General features: G+C 61.4%; 1 protein-coding gene across 1 annotated transcript in view; it reads right to left on the bottom strand.

Moving 5' to 3' along the window:
• Positions 1-718: 718 nt before the first annotated feature.
• Positions 719-19,133, bottom strand: part of PDE1B (phosphodiesterase 1B) — a 143,937-nt gene continuing 125,522 nt past the window's right edge. Inside the window, exons 6-14 of the mRNA XM_077838452.1 lie at positions 16,148-16,288; positions 15,187-15,287; positions 14,026-14,151; positions 13,197-13,298; positions 11,773-11,893; positions 6,379-6,460; positions 6,063-6,183; positions 1,525-1,661; positions 719-839 (exon numbers count right to left, since the gene is read on the bottom strand). Coding sequence (XP_077694578.1) covers positions 742-839; positions 1,525-1,661; positions 6,063-6,183; positions 6,379-6,460; positions 11,773-11,893; positions 13,197-13,298; positions 14,026-14,151; positions 15,187-15,287; positions 16,148-16,288 — 1,029 coding nt within the window. The 3' untranslated portion in view covers positions 719-741. The remainder of the gene's footprint in view (positions 840-1,524; positions 1,662-6,062; positions 6,184-6,378; positions 6,461-11,772; positions 11,894-13,196; positions 13,299-14,025; positions 14,152-15,186; positions 15,288-16,147; positions 16,289-19,133) is intronic.

Below are 19,133 nucleotides of genomic sequence, written 5' to 3'. Positions count from 1 at the left end.
TCGTGGTGACCGGTGCAGGGTGACAGCGCCAGGCCACACTGACTCCGGGTTCGTGGTGACCGGTGCAGGGTGACAGCGCCAGGCCACACTGACTATGGGTTCGTGGTGACCGGTGCAGGGTGACAGCGCCAGGCCACACTGACTATGGGTTCGTGGTGACCGGTGCAGGGTGACAGCGCCAGGCCGCACTGACTCCGGGTTCGTGGTGACCGGTGCAGGGTGACAGCGCCAGGCCACACTGACTATGGGTTCATGGTGACCGGTGCAGGGTGACAGCGCCAGGCCACACTGACTATGGGTTCACGGTGACCGGTGCAGGGTGACAGCGCCAGGCCGCACTGACTCCGGGATCGTGGTGACCGGTGCCAGGGGACAGCGCCAGGCCACACTGACTCCGGGTTTGTGGTGACCGGTGCAGGGTGACAGCGCCAGGCCACACTGACTCCGGGTTCATGGTGACCGGTGCAGGGTGACAGCGCCAGGCCACACTGACTCCGGGTTCGTGGTGACCGGTGCAGGGTGACAGCGCCAGGCCACACTGACTCCGGGTTCGTGGTGACCGGTGCAGGGTGACAGCGCCAGGCCACACTGACTCCGGGTTCGTGGTGACCGGTGCAGGGTGACAGCGCCAGGCCACACTGACTCCGGGTTCGTGGTGACCGGTGCAGGGTGACAGCGCCAGGCCACACTGACTATGGGTTCACGGTGACCGGTGCTCACCTCACTCCCTCGTAGACTGTGCTATTCCACGTCGCCATTCTGATTGTGCTGGTTTTCGGGTGCATGTGGCTCCTCCTCGCATGGTGACAGCTCATCAATGGATGTCTGGTTAGTGATCCCTGGAGAGACAGGGCATGTGGGGCACTGGGGCTTGCTCATGAGACAGGGCGGCAGGGACCCCACTCAGGATGGAGTTAGTGAATGTGGACCATTGGCTCCATGGCCTCGCTGTGGGGTGCCATGAGGGGGTTGCTTCGTGCCACCTGAAATAGGTAGGCATGTGGACTGAGCTGAGACCTGCCAACTTGTCTCATGCAGGGCCGCAGACCCTGCCACCAGGGGGTTGCCATTCGGCTAACGTGCAGCCTGCATGGGCTGGAGTGTCTGGCCTTTCTCCATCTCACTCCACTTCCCTGTGTTGGTTTGGTTTTGGAATTAGATGAACAGCTTCCGCTGGCCCCCGTCTGCCTGCTCCCAGGAGCACCTGCAACCCTCAGCCCTATGGGCCATGCTGCCACAGCCACAAGCCCTGCTCAGAGCCCACCTGGCTCCCTCACTCCCCTGGTGCAGGAGCGAGGTTCACAAAGCCAGGCCCTTCCTCCCGTGCCACTACTGCCCCTGGCCGGGACCGGTGAGGAGCGATGTGCTGCTCCCAGGCTGGGCCTGACTCAGTCCAGAGGGTGCGGGGGCACAGTGAGATCAGCCTGAGAATTTCTCAGATGTGGGGGGGAGGGATTCTCCTCAAAGGGCCCCAGGTCCTGGGGAACCCCCCACCCCTCGCAGCCCTGCATGCCCAGTACATACCGCTGGCCGCTCGCTCCTTCCACTTCTGCTTGTTCTCCTGGATGTACTTGGTCCAGGTGGAGCGGAAGCTGGTGATGTCGGTGTTGATGTCACCCAGCTCTGAATGCTCGTCCAGGGAAGGCTGCCTCCATTGGGAGCTGCAGGGAAGCCAGAGGGGGCAGTGCCAATGTAGTGTGGGAACCACACCAAGGCTGGGATGCACGGCAGGGAGCCCCAACAGTCGGGACAGAGGGGCTGGGGCTGGGCTGAGGTGAGGACACTGCGGGCTTAATCTCCTCCACTCCAGCCTACGGCCATGGGAGCTGCCTGCACCCAACAGCTCAGCACATCAGCCCCTCAGCTGGAGTAACAAATAACCCTGGATGCACCTGCTCCTTCACAGACAGGGGCAGCTGAGATGAGACCCCCTGACCCCGGCCTCGCAGCTCCCAGTCCCTTGCACTGAGACCCCACTGCCTCCTCAGAGCGCCTGCTAATGAGGCTGGGAAGTGAGATTGCCATCCAGTGGCAGGAGCAGGGGGAGCAGTAATGCTGCCGGCCTGAGGACGAGAACAGCTGCCAATAGGGAGGCTCTGCTGGTGCTGACCCCAGGGAAGGGGCAGTGCTGAGTTCTGCTGGACCCACTGCTCCATCCTCCTTCGGGACTCCCCACTTACTCCCCTCAGACCTGTTCCATCCTCTGCTGATGGTGTTATGCACAAGGCCAGCAGGGGGCGAGCACAGATCACACACGAGACAGCTGGGAACCGTAGCCGGGCAAACCTTTCCCAGCAACACCCCAGGGGTGTGGCATTTGCACGTGGCTGTGGGGCCTGCACTGGCAAACACAACCATGTGAAAGTCATGCAAAATTTGTCCAGGCTCAATTATCCCTTCATGGTGTTGGTGTTCACAGGCACCCCGTGTCTAGAGGGGCACCTGCCACCAGCACGACAAACCCCACTGTCTTTGGTCACTTGCTAAGTCTTGTGGCTAAGGACTCCTGGGTTCTATCCCCCGCTCTAGGTGTGGAGTGGGCTCTAGTGAGTTAGAGCAGGGGTAGCTGAGACAGGACTCCTGGGTTCTATCCCCATTTCTACAACTTACTTGTTTGGGGCCTGATCCGAAATGCATTCAAGTCAATGGAACGACTCTGGCTCAGGCCTTCTGCCCTTGGGCTCATTGGCTCAGTCTGACCCTCAGTCTCCCCTGGTGAAATGGTGCTAACGCTGAACATTCGCTAATGGTGAGGCTCAGGCACTGCAGCCTGGAGCCATCGGCGGGGTCCCAGCTGGGTCACTGGCCTTCGGCTCTCACACTGCAGAGAAGGTGGCATGTGCACACAGAGCTGCTGTGAAGCTCTGAAGTTGGGCCATGACTCCCAGCTACAAAAAGGAGCCGTTTACGCAGAGCTTGACTTTGCCCAAGGCCACGCCTGGCCCTGCTACCCACCTCCCCAGAGCCTTGCGGCGATAAAGGCCTTTGGAAGCGACACCTTGAAATTCCCCTTTGTTCCCATAGAGAAAAACCATCGCCTGTAACTGCTCCAGGGCCCAGCAGGGACTCAGGCAGGCAGCACAACTGGGAACCTGCCTTTACAACATGGCAGGGGCAGACTGGGCTGGAGCTGCAGCCCAAACTCAGGCTGAACCAGCACTTTGCTGGCAGTCTGGGGAAGTCTCCACGATGGTTGTTTTACATATTCCTGGTGCTCTGAAGTGGGGGGGAAGGGGGGTCTTTTCTTAGGAGACTCTTCAAAGTCATCTCATCTAGAGCAGTGAGATTAGCATCTCATTTGCATAAGGATCAACTGACGGTACTGCCAGAGCTGGATGTTCAGGCAGGTCCCAAAGCTTCCAGCATCTTTCCTTTCATGGCCATGTCGGACTGCATCCAAGGGAATCTCTGGGTGGTGGGGAAGGATGCCCAGGGGAACGTACATGGTTCATGGGGATACTAGGGCTCGTCAGCACACATGGGGCTGGACGTGGGTAACCTCACTGGAGGAACATCGCTGTGGTCAATGAAGTGCCACTGAGATAAGTGGCCCATTGCTCTGAGCTGGTCCTGGAGCTGCGACTCCTCTGTCCAGATGTCGGCTGGTGGATCTTGCTCACATGCTCAGGGTCATGCTTGTGGCCAGATTTGGGGACAGGAAGGAATTTCCCCCCAGGTCAGATTGGCAGGGACCTTGGGGGCAGGGGTTCACCTTCCTCTGCAGCTTGCAGCAAGGATCGCTTGCTGGGATCATCTGGGCAGAGCCTACCTAATCAATTCCCCGCCCTGGCAGGGGCCTTGGCTATTGGTGGCACCCGGTCTCTCCTCTCCTCTTCTCTGCCTGTGGCCCACAACAGCGTAGCTCTCTGAGGCCTGAATACATTGGTCTGAATAAAGTCATTGGGCCCAACATAGGGGTGGCTGGGTGATAATCAATGGCCTGTGCTGGAGAGGAGGCCACGTTCAATGAGCTGATGGTCCATTCTGGCCTTAAACTATGGAGCAAGAGGAGAACCAGGCTCATTCACCCTTCCTAGTAGTGTCAGCATTTTACACATGGAGAAACCGAGGGATTGCGAGGCACGATTTACCTGCAGCCGCATCATGAACCAGTGGCAGAGATGGGACCAGAACCCAGGCATCCTGCTGTCCAGTCTCACGGGCATTCTTCTGTGCTGTGCTGGCTCTTGAGGCCCAGGGGATCATACAGCAGCACCGGCCTACAGGGGGGTCTGGCCCCTCTGGACAGCATCGGGGGCTGCCTCACTTTACTAGTGTTTCAGTCTAATTCTATTTCTGGACAGGGAGTGCCCCTGAGGGCAGATTCAGAGGACACAGGCCCATCTAGTCCACGGCACTGACCCCAGTGAGGAGCTGGCCCAGCCCAGCAGACATCCCCTTCGAACATCTCCGAAACGCTTAATTAAGATAAATTCCTCGAGGCTGAACGACCGTCCCACAGCCAGAATGGAGACACCGGCAGAGGTTTTCCTGATCCCTGGGCTGTGGAAGGTCCAGGCTCACATCCATGCTCTGAATTGGGTTACGCTGGACCTGGACCCTGTGTCTCCCCAGCCAGTGGCAGATTAATGATTTTGCCACCCCTAGGCCCTGAAATAATTGCCGCCCCCATAAGAACTTGTTTTTAGTTTTTTTACAAATTCGCACCCTCGTTGGTGTTTTCAATAAGTGCTGTGATTGGTAGAATCGCGGCATCCATAGACACCGATTCTGTGGGTGCTCCGGGGCTGGAGCACCCAAGCACCCACGGAGAAAAATTGGCAGGTGCAGAGCCCCCACCAGCAGCTCTCCGCCCTGCGCCCGGCCCCAGCTCACCTCTGCTCTGCCTCCTCCCCTGGGCACACCGCTGGGTTCTGCTTCTCCCTGCTCCCTGCCAGCGCTTGTGCATGAAACAGCTTCGCGCGGCTGGGAGGAAGAGGGGGGAACGCCGCATGCTCAGGGGAGGAGGTGGGGCTGGGATTTGGAGAAGGGGACCAATAGGGGCAGGGAGGGGCAGAGTTGGCGGGGGGACTTTGGGGAAGGGGTTGGGAAGGGGTGGAGTTGGGGCGGGGGCAGGGGGGCACGAGCACCCACCTGCGCCGGGGGAACTTGGCGCCTCTGGCTGCTATTATAAATTTGCTGTCCCTTCAAATTTGCTGCCCGAGGCTTAGGCCTTGTCGGCCTAGGCGACAATATGCCGCTGTCTCCAGCCCCGGTGAGCACCTGGCCCGCTGGGTACTTTGGGGTGCGTCTCTCTCGCTTTCTCTCTGGGTTTTTGTCAAAAAGGTCTAAAGGTCTCAGTTCTGTCCCAATGTGGAACTAAACCAAATGCCAAAACCTGGACAGTTTTCACACCATGAAATCCTTGTTTTCTTGCCAGCTCTACTTTGTCCCTCCACCCCCACTGAGAACAATTGGGATCCTCCCCTCCCCCATTCCCCATCCTTGAGCACAATGAAGAATTCCCCTCCCCACAGAACAATGAGATCTGCTGGGACAACCTGGCCCTAGGGCTCTGGGTTCTGCCCATGAGATCCAGGCCCCAGGCCCCCAACAGTGTAACCACCTCCTGGAGGGGGGATTGAGGCAACACAAGGCACCAACAGCTCCCCTGCGCCAGGAGGCCTGGAGCCGGCCAGCCAGTGACACCCCAGAACTCTGTGGTACTGGCTGGGAAGGAATCAGTGACTTGCCTAGGCAGTCCCCACTGACCAGACTTCGACCAGGACATGCAGCTTGCCCTGCCCTGCCCTGCCCTGAGGATCTCTGCAGTCAGAGGTGAACACAGCACCCCCACTTCCCTTGGCACAAGAGATCTGGACTGGGCCTATGTACTGAGTGTGCAGCCTGGGAGCCAGGACTCCTGGGTTCCAATCCCAAATCTCCTATATGCTTGCTCTGTGTCCCTTCCCTGTGTCATGCCTCAATTTCCCCACCTGGAATGTAGGGATAGTGATACGACCCTGCATTCCTGAGCACGCTGAAAAACTACAAGGGCATCAGTGCTAGTAACACTCCCCTGAGCTTTCTAGCTGCTGTGTGTCCCCGATGCTACTGCTCACCTGCTCTGCTGGCTGGAGGAGGACTTAGACTTGGAGCCTTCTTCCATCAGCGGGAGGACAAACTTCTCCGCCACGTCCGTCAGCACCGAGAAAGTGGGCTCCACGATGAAATCGATGAAACCTGCGGAGGCAGAGGGAGGTGGCATTAGAATGCGATGCACCTGGAACCCCCACTGGGCCACGGACCCACTGGGCCACGGACCCCTGAGCCAGCAGGGCTGCATGCACAGATATGAGGGCATGGCCTGGCCCAACGGGCAGGCAAGTCACCAAATATATCAGGGCAGGTGTGTGGTGGGGGGAGGGAGCGACTCACCGATCTGGGACTGGGCCACCAGCGTGGACTTGCGATCACAGAGCGGAGAGAAGGGCAGGCCCAGCTCAGCCTCCTTGTCCCCCTGCCGGAAACAAGACAAAGAGCACCATTATCCCTGCCAAACACCTGGGGCACCCAGCCCCAGGGTGACGCAAGAGCAGCCTGGGCACAGGAGAGGGATTCAGTGGACTCAGCTACTGCTGTGAGCCTGGGAAATACGAGCCAGGACACCTGGGTTACATACTCAGCTGGTCCAAAACACAGGATTCAAACTGTCCCTGGGCATGAGGCTCAATCTATCTGCCACTGAGCAGCCTGGCCCCGGGGGCAGAACAGCAGGTGTGAAGCCGAACCTACCCGATCTGCACATGATTGTCTGTCTGTGTCTCTGGGGGTGAGTTTGGTTCACACAGTGAGCGTTTGTAGCTGCAAATGCCTGTTTTCACACGCCAGTGGGGATGAGTCTGTAGTGACATCCCATGGCCGCATGGCATCGCAGTCCCCACACTGCTGTCGCACCCCGAGGCCCCGCGGCATCGCAGTCACCACGCCGCTGTCGCACCCCGAGGCCCCGCGGCATCGCAGTCACCACGCCGCTGTCGCGCCCCGAGGCCCAACGGCATCGCAGTCCCCACAACTCTATCGTCTCCCGAGGCCACGCGGCATCGCAGTCCCCACGCCGCTGTCGCACCCCGAGGCCATGCGGCATCGCAGTCTCCACACCGCTGTCACGCCCCGAGGCCCCGCGGCATCGCAGTCACCACGCCGCTGTTGCGCCCCGAGGCCCCACGGCATCGCAGTCCCCACACCTCTGTTGTCTCCCGAGGCCATGCGGCATCGCAGTTCCCACGCCGCTGTCGTCTCCCGAGGCCACGTGGCATCGCAGTCCCCACGCCGCTGTCGCACCCCGAGGCCACGCGGCATCGCAGTCCCCATGCCGCCGTCGTCTCCCGAGGCCACGCGGCATCACAGTCTCCACGCCACTGTTGCGCCCCGAGGCCCCACGGCATCGCAGTCCCCACGCTGCTGTCGTCTCCCGAGGCCATGCGGCATCGCAGTCCCCATGCCGCTGTCACACACCGAGGCCACGCGGCATCGCAGTCCCCACGCCGCTGTCGCACCCCGAGGCCACGCGGCATCGCAGTCTCCACGCTGCTGTCGCACCCCGAGGCCACGTGGTATCGCAGTCCCCATGCCACTGTCGCACCCCGAGGCCACGCGGCATCGGAGTCCCCACGCTGCTGTCGCACCCCGAGGCCACGTGGTATCGCAGTCCCCATGCCGCTGTCGCACCCCGAGGCCACGCGGCATCGCAGTCCCCACGCCGCTGTCGCACCCCGAGGCCACGCGGCATAGCAGTCTCCACGCCGCTGTCACGCCCCGAGGCCCCACGGCATTGCAGTCCCCACGCTGCTGTCGCACCCCGAGGCCACGTGGTATCGCAGTCCCCATGCCGCTGTTACACCCCGAGGCCACGCGGCATCGCAGTCCCCACGCCACTGTCGCGCCCCGAGGCCCCGCGGCATCGCAGTCACCACGCTGCTGTCGTGCCCTGAGGCCACGCGGCATCACAGTCTCCACACCGCTGTCACGCCCTGAGGCCACGTGGTATCGCAGTCCCCACGCCGCTGTCGCACCCGAGGCCCCACGGCATCGCAGTCCCCACGCCGCTGTCGCACCCCGAGGGTACGCGGCATCGCAGTCTCCACGTCGCTGTCGCGCCCCAAGGCCCCGCGGCATCGCAGTCACCACGCCGCTGTCGCGACCTCTGTCGTCTCCCGAGGTCACGCGGCATCGCAGTCCCCACGCCGCTGTCATCTCCCGAGGCCATGCGGCATCGCAGTCCCCACGCCGCTGTCGCACCCCGAAGCCACGCGGCATCGCAGTCTCCATGCTGCTGTCATCCCCCGAGGCCACGCGGCATAGCAGTCCCCACACCGCTGTCGCACCCCGAGGCCATGTGGCATCGCAGTCTCCACGCCACTGTCGCGTCCCGAGGCCCCACGGCATCGCAGTCCCCATGCTGCTGTCATCCCCCGAGGCCACGCGGCATAGCAGTCCCCACACCGCTGTCGCACCCCGAGGCCATGTGGCATCGCAGTCTCCACGCCACTGTCGCGTCCCGAGGCCCCACGGCATCGCAGTCCCCACGCTGATGTCGTCTCCGAGGCCACGCGGCATCGCAGTCTCCACGCCGCTGTTGCGCCCTGAGGCCCCACGGCATTGCAGTCCCCACGCTGCTGTCTTCTCCCGAGGCCACGCGGCATCGCAGTCCCCACGCCGCAGTCGCACCCCGAGGCCATATGGTATCGCAGTCCCCATGCCGCTGTCACACCCCGAGGCCATGCGGCATCGCAGTCCCCACGCCGCTGTTGCGCCCCGAGGCCCCGCGGCATCGTAGTCACCACGCCGCTGTCGCGACCTCTGTCGTCTCCCGAGGCCACGCGGCATCACAGTCCCCACACCGCTGTCATCTCCCGAGGCCACGCGGCATCGCAGTCCCCACGCCACTGTCGCGCCCCGAGGCCCCACGGCATCGCAGTCCCCACGCTGATGTCATCTCCCGAGGCCACGCGGCATAGCAGTCCCCACGTCGCTGTCGCACCCCGAGGCCATGTGGCATCGCAGTCTCCACGCCACTGTCGTGTCCCGAGGCCCCACGGCATCGCAGTCCCCACGCCGCTGTCGAACCCCGAGGCCACGCAGCATCGCAGTTCCCACGCCGCTGTCGAACCCCGAGGCCACGCGGCATCGCAGTTCCCACGCCGCTGTCGAACCCCGAGGCCACGCGGCATCACAGTCCCCACGCCGCTGTTGCGCCCCGAGGCCCCGCGGCATCGTAGTCACCACGCCGCTGTCGCGACCTCTGTCGTCTCCCGAGGCCACGCGGCATCACAGTCCCCACACCGCTGTCATCTCCCGAGGCCACGCGGCATCGCAGTCCCCACGCCGCTGTCGCACCCCGAAGCCACGCGGCATCGCAGTCTCCACGCCGCTGTCGCGCCCCGAGGCCCCACGGCATCGCACTCCCCACGCTGATGTCATCTCCCGAGGCCACGCGGCATAGCAGTCCCCACGTCGCTGTCGCACCCCGAGGCCATGTGGCATCGCAGTCTCCACGCCACTGTCGCGTCCCGAGGCCTCACGGCATCGCAGTCCCCACGCCGCTGTCGAATCCCGAGTCCACGCGGCATCGCAGTCACCACGCCGCTGTCGCACCCCGAGGCCACGCGGCATCGCAGTCCCCACGCCGCTGTCGCACCCCGAGGCCACGCGGCATCGCAGTCCCCACGCCGCTGTCGCACCCCGAGGCCACGCGGCATCGCAGTCTCCACGCCACTGTCGCACCCCGAGGCCACGCGGCATCACAGTCCCCACGCTGCTGTCGCACCCCGAGGCCATGTGGCATCGCAGTCTCCACGCCACTGTCGCGTCCCGAGGCCTCACGGCATCGCAGTCCCCACGCTGATGTCGTCTCCGAGGCCACGCGGCATCGCAGTCCCCACGCCGCTGTCGAATCCCGAGTCCACGCGGCATCGCAGTCACCACGCCGCTGTCGCACCCCGAGGCCACGCGGCATCGCAGTCCCCACGCCGCTGTCGCACCCCGAGGCCACGCGGCATCGCAGTCTCCACGCCACTGTCGCACCCCGAGGCCACGCGGCATCACAGTCCCCACGCTGCTGTCGCGCCCCGAGGCCCCACGGCATCGCAGTCCCCACGCTGCTGTCTTCTCCCGAGGCCACGCGGCATCGCAGTCCCCACGCCGCAGTCGCACCCCGAGGCCATGCGGCATCGCAGTCTCCACGCCACTGTTGCGCCCTGAGGCCACGCGGCATCGCAGTCCCCACGCCGCAGTCGCACCCCGAGGCCATGCGGCATCGCAGTCTCCACGCCGCTGTCGCACCCCGAGGCCCCAAGGCATCGCAGTCCCCACGCCGCTGTCGCGCCCCGAGGCCCCACGGCATCGCAGTCCCCACGCTGCTGTCGTCTCCCAAGGCCACGCGGCACCACAGTCTCCACGCCGCTATTGCGCCCAGAAGCCACGTGCCATCGCAGTCACCACGCCGCTGTCGTGCCCCGAGGCCACGTGGCATCGCAGTCCCCACGTCGCTGTCGCACCCCGAGGCCCCACGGCATCGCAGTCACCACACAGCTATCGCGCCCCATGGCCTCATGCTATCACAGTCAGCACATGGCTGTCACGCCCCGTGCACAGAGCAGGGAAGAAACACCACTCTCTGTCAAAGGCTTCTGGAGGCACTTGGGATGGTTCAGTGGCTCCTTGGCAGTTAATTGGATGGCTGAGCTGCCACAGTGGAATGTTCCTCATGATGGCTGGGTCCCATTCCTAAAATCCATTCCAACTAGCCAATGTCTCGTATCACCCACCCCAGACCCAGAGGCAGCATGAGCAAGCTCACTGGGCGCTGGGCTTGGGGCCATGATCTGCTGGTTTCCATATCCAGCCCCACCATGTGACCCGGGGCAAGCCCCTTCGCCTCACCAGGCCTCAGTTTCCTCATCTGTAAAATGGGGTTTGTGCTGTTTCCTTGATTGGTGGCAAGCAAAGTTGTGTCTAACAGCAGTGGGAGAGTCAGGACTCCGTGGTTCTCTTCCCCAGCTCTAGGATGGAGTCTAGAGGTTAGAGCGGGGGAGGCAGGGAGGCAGGATTCTGGGGTTCTCTTTCCAGCTTTGTGAGAGGAGTGGGGTCTAGTGGGATCGAGTGGGGGTGCGGAGGGAGTCAGGACTCCGGGGTTCCGTTCTCAGCTCTGCTACTGGCTTTGAGCCATGTTCCTTCCTCTCTCTGTGCTCTGCCCTTGCTGTCGGGGAACTCCATTATTTTGTGCAGCCCACAAGCTCCTTGGCTGGAAGAGGCTCTCGGCTTGGCTCTCTGCTGTCAGGGTGGCTGGGTTCGGAATCACTGCCCCAGCCAGCAATACCCAGCTCAGCAATGGCTCAGAAAGGCTGGTTGGTACTGCAGAGTCACAGGGAAGATCGTGCCACCAACAGGGCAACACAGGGGCAGGCCCACACTTGGGGGAGACCAAGGGGGGTCACAGCAGGGATGACTGAGCTTCAGTGCGTTACCTGGGGCCCTCGGGCTGTTAGGCTGCGTAAGGGAATCGTCCTCCCCTGGCCAAGAGGAGCCGGTTAGGGGGAAGCCTGATCCCACTCTCCACCGGCAGCCTGGGTATGGACTCTCCCTGGCAGCAGGTGACACTGAAATCACTGGGGATCTCTCCCCTCCTAGGACAGGTTCCTGAGACTGCAAGCTCCTGGGTCCCCTGAGCTGCTTCTGACCAAGGCCTGGAACCCCATGGGCTCATCTGGTTTTCAAGGGAGCTGGGAAGAGCTGCAGGCCTTGGGGACCGGCTGAGCCTCCCCACGGTACCTGTCTGAAGAACTCCTCCATCAGAGCCTTGGTCCAGCGGCTGTGGACACTCCATTGCTTGGTGGGGTGGCTGATGTCGGCTGCATGCAACAGCAGCGACAGCGCTTTCGATTTATCGATCCTGCAGAGGGAGGCGCAAAAGGCGTAGTGAGGGAGGGGCCCTGCTCTCTACCCGGCCTCCACCCAAGCACGGTCTGGCCCCACCTCTCTTCACCCCTGGTGCCCAGACACAGCCCAGCACACCTGGGCACAGAGCTGTGTGCACACCTGCACACAGGCACGTTCACACACACCCACCGCCATGCACAGACGCAATTCAGCTCAACAGTGTGCAGGCTATTACCATCATCTGCTCTGTCCGTCTGCATCTCCCCGGCCAGAGCCAGGGATTCCAGCCTCCAGCCGAGCCAGAGCGAAGCTTTTAGAGCCAGACTCCAAGGGTCCATCTAGGCTGCAGCGGGAGCCGTAATTCCCAGCTCTGATGGAGCTAGTGCGCTGAACACAGCAGTGTGGCCACGGCATCATGGCAGCGAGAATACACTGCCTGAATACACACCCAGGATTTCACATGGGATTTTAGCCTGCACCACCACCCGTGCCACTGTGGGCACAGTGCTCTTTGTAGCATGTTACCTCCATCAAAGCTACCGAGTGTCCGTACACCCAAGCTGGGAATGACAGCTCCAGCCGCAGGACAGAGTGACCCCACATGACTGAGAATCCACTGCACCCCGGGGCCAGTTGTTCCAAGGGTTAATTCTCCTCACTTAACCTTTTGCACCTTATTTCTAGCCTGAATTTTTTGAGCTTCTGCTTCCAGCCATTGGATCGTGCTCTGCCTTTGAGTGCGAGATTAAAGAGCTCTTTGCTCTCAGAAATCGGCTCCTGTGTAGGGATTTACAGGCCAGGATCAAGTCAGCTCTTACCCTGCTGTTTGATAAGCTAAATAGATGGAGCTTCTTCAGTCTCGCCCCAGCAGGCAGTTTCTCCAGCCATTGAACTGTCCTTGTGGCTCTTCCCTGAACACTCTCCAATTTGTCAACACGATGCATGCAGACACATGTACACGCACAGGCACATGCATGCAGACACACGTCTGTGGACACGCAGGCGTGTGTGGACATACGTGTGCGTACGCACACAGACCTGCCCAGCCAAAGCACGCGCGCGCACACACACACAATGCACACCCCCCTGCCCAGCACACATCCCACTCCCAAAATCCACGTGTGACACACACATTTCTGTCACCCACCTCAGCTGCACACAAAGCCACCCGTGCTCATAAACTTCCTACGTGCACAAAGCATCTGCCCCCCGCCCCCCGCCAACACCATCTCTTGCTTCCCCTTGAAGCAGCACTTTCCTTCAGCGGCCTGGAAAGACACCTCCACCCCTACCTCCACCCCCACCCCTTCACTCACCTCTCCAGCTGCTGGAGGGAGGTTTTCATGGACTTGACCTGCTGGAAGTGACAGGACATGTCCGTGGCCAGGACCATCTCAATCACCAGGGACCGCAGCTCCCTGCCCCATGTGGAGAAACAGACATGTGATCACTCCTGTACAGCCAGCCACTCAGCCCGTTGCACACGCCCCACCCATTGCATTTTATGAACTGGCCCCTTTGTGGCTGCTCTGTCAGCACAACACAATGAACCTGAGCTGGCAGCTGCCCCCAGCACTCCCCATTAAGGGGTCCCCCACACACAGAAGGCTCGGAAACAGAGTTAGCAGAGCCTCAGGCTGAATGAGCTCCCTGCCCTATTCCCCACCAGGCCCTCAGCACCACCCTCTGTGCATGAATCTCAGAGAGACGTACCCGCATCATTAACCGCTTCCACCATGATGGGGTGCTTTACTGTCGCTCCGTGCTAAAAATCCCATCAGCAACTCACTAACTAGGCTTTTTGTGCTGTGTCTGTACAGTGCCAGCACACGGGGTCCTGCTCCAGGACGAGGGCCCCAAAGTGACACAGTAACTCAACTGATAAATCATAAACACGGAGGGGAGGAAGGTCCCCTCTCTGCCTCCGTTTCGATTTGGGACGGGGGGGCCGATGTCTGTATCTGCTGCCCAGTGTTCTCTGCGCTGAGCAGATGCATATGATCATAGGCAGACACCTGCAATGTGCTCCCTGCTGGCCAGATGAGCAGCATGATTAGCCACTTATTTGCAACCCCGTGGCTCGCAGAAGTGAAAGGGACAGGGGCTCTGGGGGTCCTGCAGAGGGACAGGAGGGCAGGGCCTTACACAAACTCATCCTTGGCCAGATTAATGAAGATGTTCATCTCGTCCTCCTGCATCATGCGGAAGACGGCGCTGATGTGGTGGTTCTCCAGCACCGAACGGTCGTTGTACAGGATGGCGCAGTCAGACCTGGGACCAGAGGAGCCATGGCTAAGATTTGGGGCTGGGGAGAGGCCACCCCGGGCAGGCAGCCGGCTGCTATCACAACCACATCACTGAGAGATGAGTGAACCAGCACAGCGTAGACAAGATTGGGCCTGATTCTGCCCCAGAGCTCATGCTGGAACAGGCCCAATTCTTCATGGAGTGCAGACCAGGCCCAATCCTTCACAGAGCGCAGACCGGAGCAGGCCCAATCCCCCCAGAGCGCAGGCTGAAGCGAGCCCAATCCTCCCCTAGGAGCACAGGCCGAAATGGGGCGGAATCCCCCACAGTGCAGACCAGAGCGGGCTGAATCCTTCCCCAGAGCACAGGCCAAAGCGGGCCCAATCCTCCACAGAGCTCAGGCTGGAGCAGGGATGGGCAAACTATGGCCCGCCAGCCATTTTAATCTGGCCCTTGAGTTCCCGCTGCGGAGCGGGATCTGGGACTTGCCAGCGCTCCAGCTGGGGAGCAGGGTCGGGGGCCGCTCCACGCAGCTGCTGGAAGCAGCAGCATGGCCCCCTCTCCGACTCCTATGCGTAGGGGAAGCCAGGGGCCTCCACTCTGCATGCTATCCCTGCACCAAGCGCCGCCCCTGCAGCTCCCATTGGCTGTGAACCGCAGCTAATGAGAGCTGCAGGGGCGGTGCCTGCGGATGGGGCAGTGTGCAGCAGAGCTGCCTGGCCATGCCACTTGAGGTAAGCGCCGCCCAGAGCCTGCACCCCTGAGCCTCTCCCCATGCCCCAACCCCCTGCCCCAGCCCTGATCCCCCTCCTGCCCTCTGAACCCCTGGGTCCCAGCCCAGAGCACCCTCCTGCACCCCAAAGTCTTCATCCCCAGCACCACCCCAGAGCCCGCACCCCCAGTCGAAGCCTGCACCCCTTCCCGTATCCCAGCCTCCTGCCCCTGCCCTGATCCCCCTCACGCCCTCCGAACCCTGCGGTTCCAGCCCAGAGCACCCTCCTACACCATAGGATCCCGGGCTGGAGGGGCCGTGCCATGCGCTGCCACCTGGGCACTCACTTGGTCTGAATGTGGAAGCTATTGGTGGTGCCCGTGTGCTCATAGTCGTGGATGGCAGCTGCAAAGATGATGGCCAGGACCTCAATCTCCGTCAGACAGTGCTGGGGGGCAAAGACGCTGTTAGTGCCCACGCGGGGCCCTGCCCAGCTCAGCACCCCGGCCTGTCCCTGGGCAAAGGTGCAGGAATCACTGCTCCTACATAACCTGGGGGGGGGGGAAGGTTGGCAGCAGGCACCTTAATATAGTGACCCCACTATATTAAGAGTCCCCACTATATTAACATTCCCTCCAGCCTGTTCCTGACTCCTTCTCAGGGGCTGCAGCCCAGGCTATGCTGGCAGCAGGGCAGACACAGGTGCCAGGTGCAGGTGATGGCTGGGCTGGGCAGGAGGAAGCAGCCAGGGCCCGCCCAGGGAGCTGGGAGAAGGAGGGCACTCAGGTCCATTCACCCTCCTGACGCTGGGCTGGTTTCTCCACCTGGCTGTTTCTGTGATGGTGGAGAGGCCGCTAGGGTGCGCTGTGCTCCTTGGTAACAATGCAGCCCCTTGCACTGGAACCAGGGGAACCAGGCAGCTCTTGCATGGGTTTGGACCAAGACGCAGATCCCAGTACCCCCAAAATCTGGGGAAGTGGTGCTGGATCTGACCCACTCCCAGCCTGGGCCCTGACTCTAAAACTGGCTGAACCAAACTCTGGATCCCCACAAACTTGGGAAAGAGCCAGGACGGAGCTTCCCCCTCCCTGTCTTGTGCAACTAGGAGCTTGGAGCAGCTGCTGCTGAGTGCTGTGGGAGATCCCCTGCCCTCCACCCGTGGGCACCAGGGAGGAAGTAGTAGCATGCCCTGATCGTCCCACCTCCCCCCATTAGCCACCAGCCAGTGGAGAGACCAGACCGTGACCCCTCAGCATGAACCCAGGTGAGGGGCCCTGGACACAGCGAGCTGGCACAGCGCCCACATACCACCATGCCAGTGCGCAGCAGGAAGCAGTGCACAGTCTGGGTCACGTCAGCCGCATGGATCTGGTTGTGGTAGGGGTTCTTGTATTTCCCATAGCCAGCCTCCAGTGCGTCCAGTAAGGTCATTAAAAACACAGTGGGGATCTGCGGAGCAAGGAGACGGTGGTCAGGCTGCAGCACCAGAGCCCTGAGCCAGCAGCATGCAAGCTGGGCGCCCCTTGTGCGCTGCGGGGGTATCTGCCTGCCAGAGAGGACTGCCAGCCTGTACTGGAGCCAGAAATATCACCACGTAATAACCCTAGGGGCAGCCAGGAAGGATTGATGGAGAAATTGAGGCACGGAAACAGCCAAGTGACTTGCCAAAGGCTGCCCAGGTGGGAAAAGGACTCAAGCACTCCTGGCTCCCAGACCTGTGCTTGTGCCACTAGGCCACAGACCTCCGAGCTCCCCCCAGGGCAGTGGCCTGCTCTCCCACTGTGGTTTTGGGGGATCTTGTTCTATTTGCTGATGTCAGACGGGCTCAGGCCTCATCCTGCAGGGACTTACTCACTGGAGTAACTGCTGCTGCTCCCATGGGTAAAGCCACATGTGTCTTTGAGCAGTACCTGAAAAGAGGCCAGGGAGTGAATGGGCCCCAGGACTCCCCCAGCCATTGAGGGGCTCCATGAGGCCAGGCTGAGGCTGAGGCCCACAAGCAGGGGGCAGCCCTGCCCTGCCTGTTCTACGGTATTGCAGCTGCCCGAGAGCTGCATGGTCCAGGGAACACCACGCTGCCAGCCCTGTTGCCAGAGCCCTGCCATACGCAGAGGGCAGAGAGGAGACAGGGGGTGGATGTGCTGTATGTCTAGTCCCGACCCTGCTGTGAGTGGGGAGAGGAGCATCGCACCTGAGTCCATTCCCTCGGGGGCAAAGGGGAGTCTGCTCCAGAGATTGGCACATGGAGACAGCCTCTGCTTCTGCTCCCCCTCGCCCCATCACAGCCAGTCCGACACCTCTGCTCTCCAGCCAGGAGCAGTCAGTGCAGCACCCGGGACAATGGGCTCTGACCCCGGATTGGGCTCCTTGGTGCTACCATTTGGGAAATCAACAATGATCTAGACCAACACACTGTCAGAGCTTCCAGCCTCCTCGGGCCACCGCACCCACCGTGGCTGCAGAAGGGAAGCACCAATCTGCTACGCCAGGGTCCTTGACCTATATGCCATGACTGTGGTGCCTGTGGGAAGGTCTTTGGGATTGGGGCTCGACTCTGCTCACAACAATCTGGAGCAGTGCCAGCGACTCCCAGCAGATGTACGGCAAAGAGCAAAGACGGGCACTGGAAATCGGGCCCTGCAGGGCACTTGTGCTGCCCAGCGCAGCACCATGGACTCCCTTGCCCATTGCAGCCCTGTGCCCATTCCAGCCCCTCCCACCCAGGCACCCAGACAGGGCTGGCTCGGAGTTTAGTACATCTTCTGCCCCACGTGATCAATGCTCGGGCAATAACCGTGGCAGCTCTTGGCACGTGACCCCTGCCAGAAGCCATTTTGCCTCAGGGCAGCTCCCTGTACCCAGCCTGGCACTGAGCAGCCAGGACCCCTGAATGAGCCTGGGTCACTGATGTGGACAGTCTCCTCCTCCAGGTCCCTGTGTGGCAAGTCGTCCCAGCATGCACTGCTCCATGGTGCTGTTCCGTGCACGTCTCCTGGGTGCGCTGTCCCTGTTGAGGCACCACGGGTAGCTGCCCGGATTTTCCCAGCATGCACTGAGGCATGCACTCAGGCAGTGTGTCTGGGGTGGATGCGTGTCATGCTGCAGCAGGGACATGGCTCAGACATGTTGGTTGCCACCTTCTCGGAGGAGTTGGGCACCGGCTGTTTGCATGGATGGGCCAGTGCCTGAGATGGCCCCTTTCAGCCATGTTGAAAAGCCGCCAGGGGATGTGATCTTGGGAACCACAGACCCCTGCCTTCCCCTTGCTCCGTGCCTCTGCCTGGAGCAGTCCCAGAGAGCCCATTAGCATCTCCTTCCTGCTAGAGCTCAGGAGCTCCCGATCCCCCCATCAGTCACCAGCATGTGGGTGGGAAAACACCCTGCGTGTGGGCACCACAGCTCTGCCCCAGGCAGCGATGCCAGCTTGTGCAGGGGACCAGGGAGCTGCCCCCAACCTGTCTCGAAGGGCTGGGGCACTGACCTGGGGAGCTGGCTCACACTCCGCTCCCCATGCTCCACAGGCGGGATGCTGACGGAGCCCCCTGCTCTTGCAGTTTGTTCCATGGTGTGAGATACATGTGTTTCTGCTGGGACCTTGTTTTATTGTTTCACAGACGGGATCATTAGATCATCTAGTCTCAGCCCCTGGGCAGCACAGGGCAGGGGATTTCACCCAGACACCTGGTACCAAGTCTAAAGACTTGCGCTTAATCAAAGCAGGTTTGGCCCCAGCAGAGAAGAGGAGAGACCAAGGTGCCACCAATGCCCAAGGCCCCTGCCATGGCAGGGAGTTGATTAGGTAGGATCTGCCCAGATGATCCCAGCAGGTGATCCCTGCTCCCTGCTACAGAGGAAGGTGAAAACCACCAGGTTCCTGCCAATCTGACCTGGGGAGAAAATTCCTTCCCAACCCCAAAGCTGGCGACTGTGTGGCCCTGAGCATGTGAGCGAGATGGGTGCCTGTGTCATGCCTGGACAACGGAGAGCATTGCAGAGAACGGGAAAAGCAAGTAGGGCTGTTCACACAAACCTCATCCCCATCAGTTACTGTCAATGGGCGAACATAACCGCCCCAGCAAGGGAGCGAAGAAAAACAGTCAATGCTTGGACAGACATGCACACCTGGGCACTGACATGCACACTCAGGCACACACACGCCCCGACACGCATGCCCGGGAACACACACGCACAGACATGCACATGCAGATCACAGGCATGCATACTCCTACGCCACACATGCATGCACATCCCTACTCATGCACACACGTGCAGACTGATACACATACGTGTGCCT

This window comes from Eretmochelys imbricata, chromosome 20 (assembly GCF_965152235.1).
Source record: "Eretmochelys imbricata isolate rEreImb1 chromosome 20, rEreImb1.hap1, whole genome shotgun sequence".
Taxonomy (NCBI): Eukaryota; Metazoa; Chordata; order Testudines; family Cheloniidae; genus Eretmochelys; species Eretmochelys imbricata.
The sequence above is the reverse complement of the archived record's forward strand: the minus strand, read 5'-3'. Positions and strand labels throughout refer to the sequence as shown.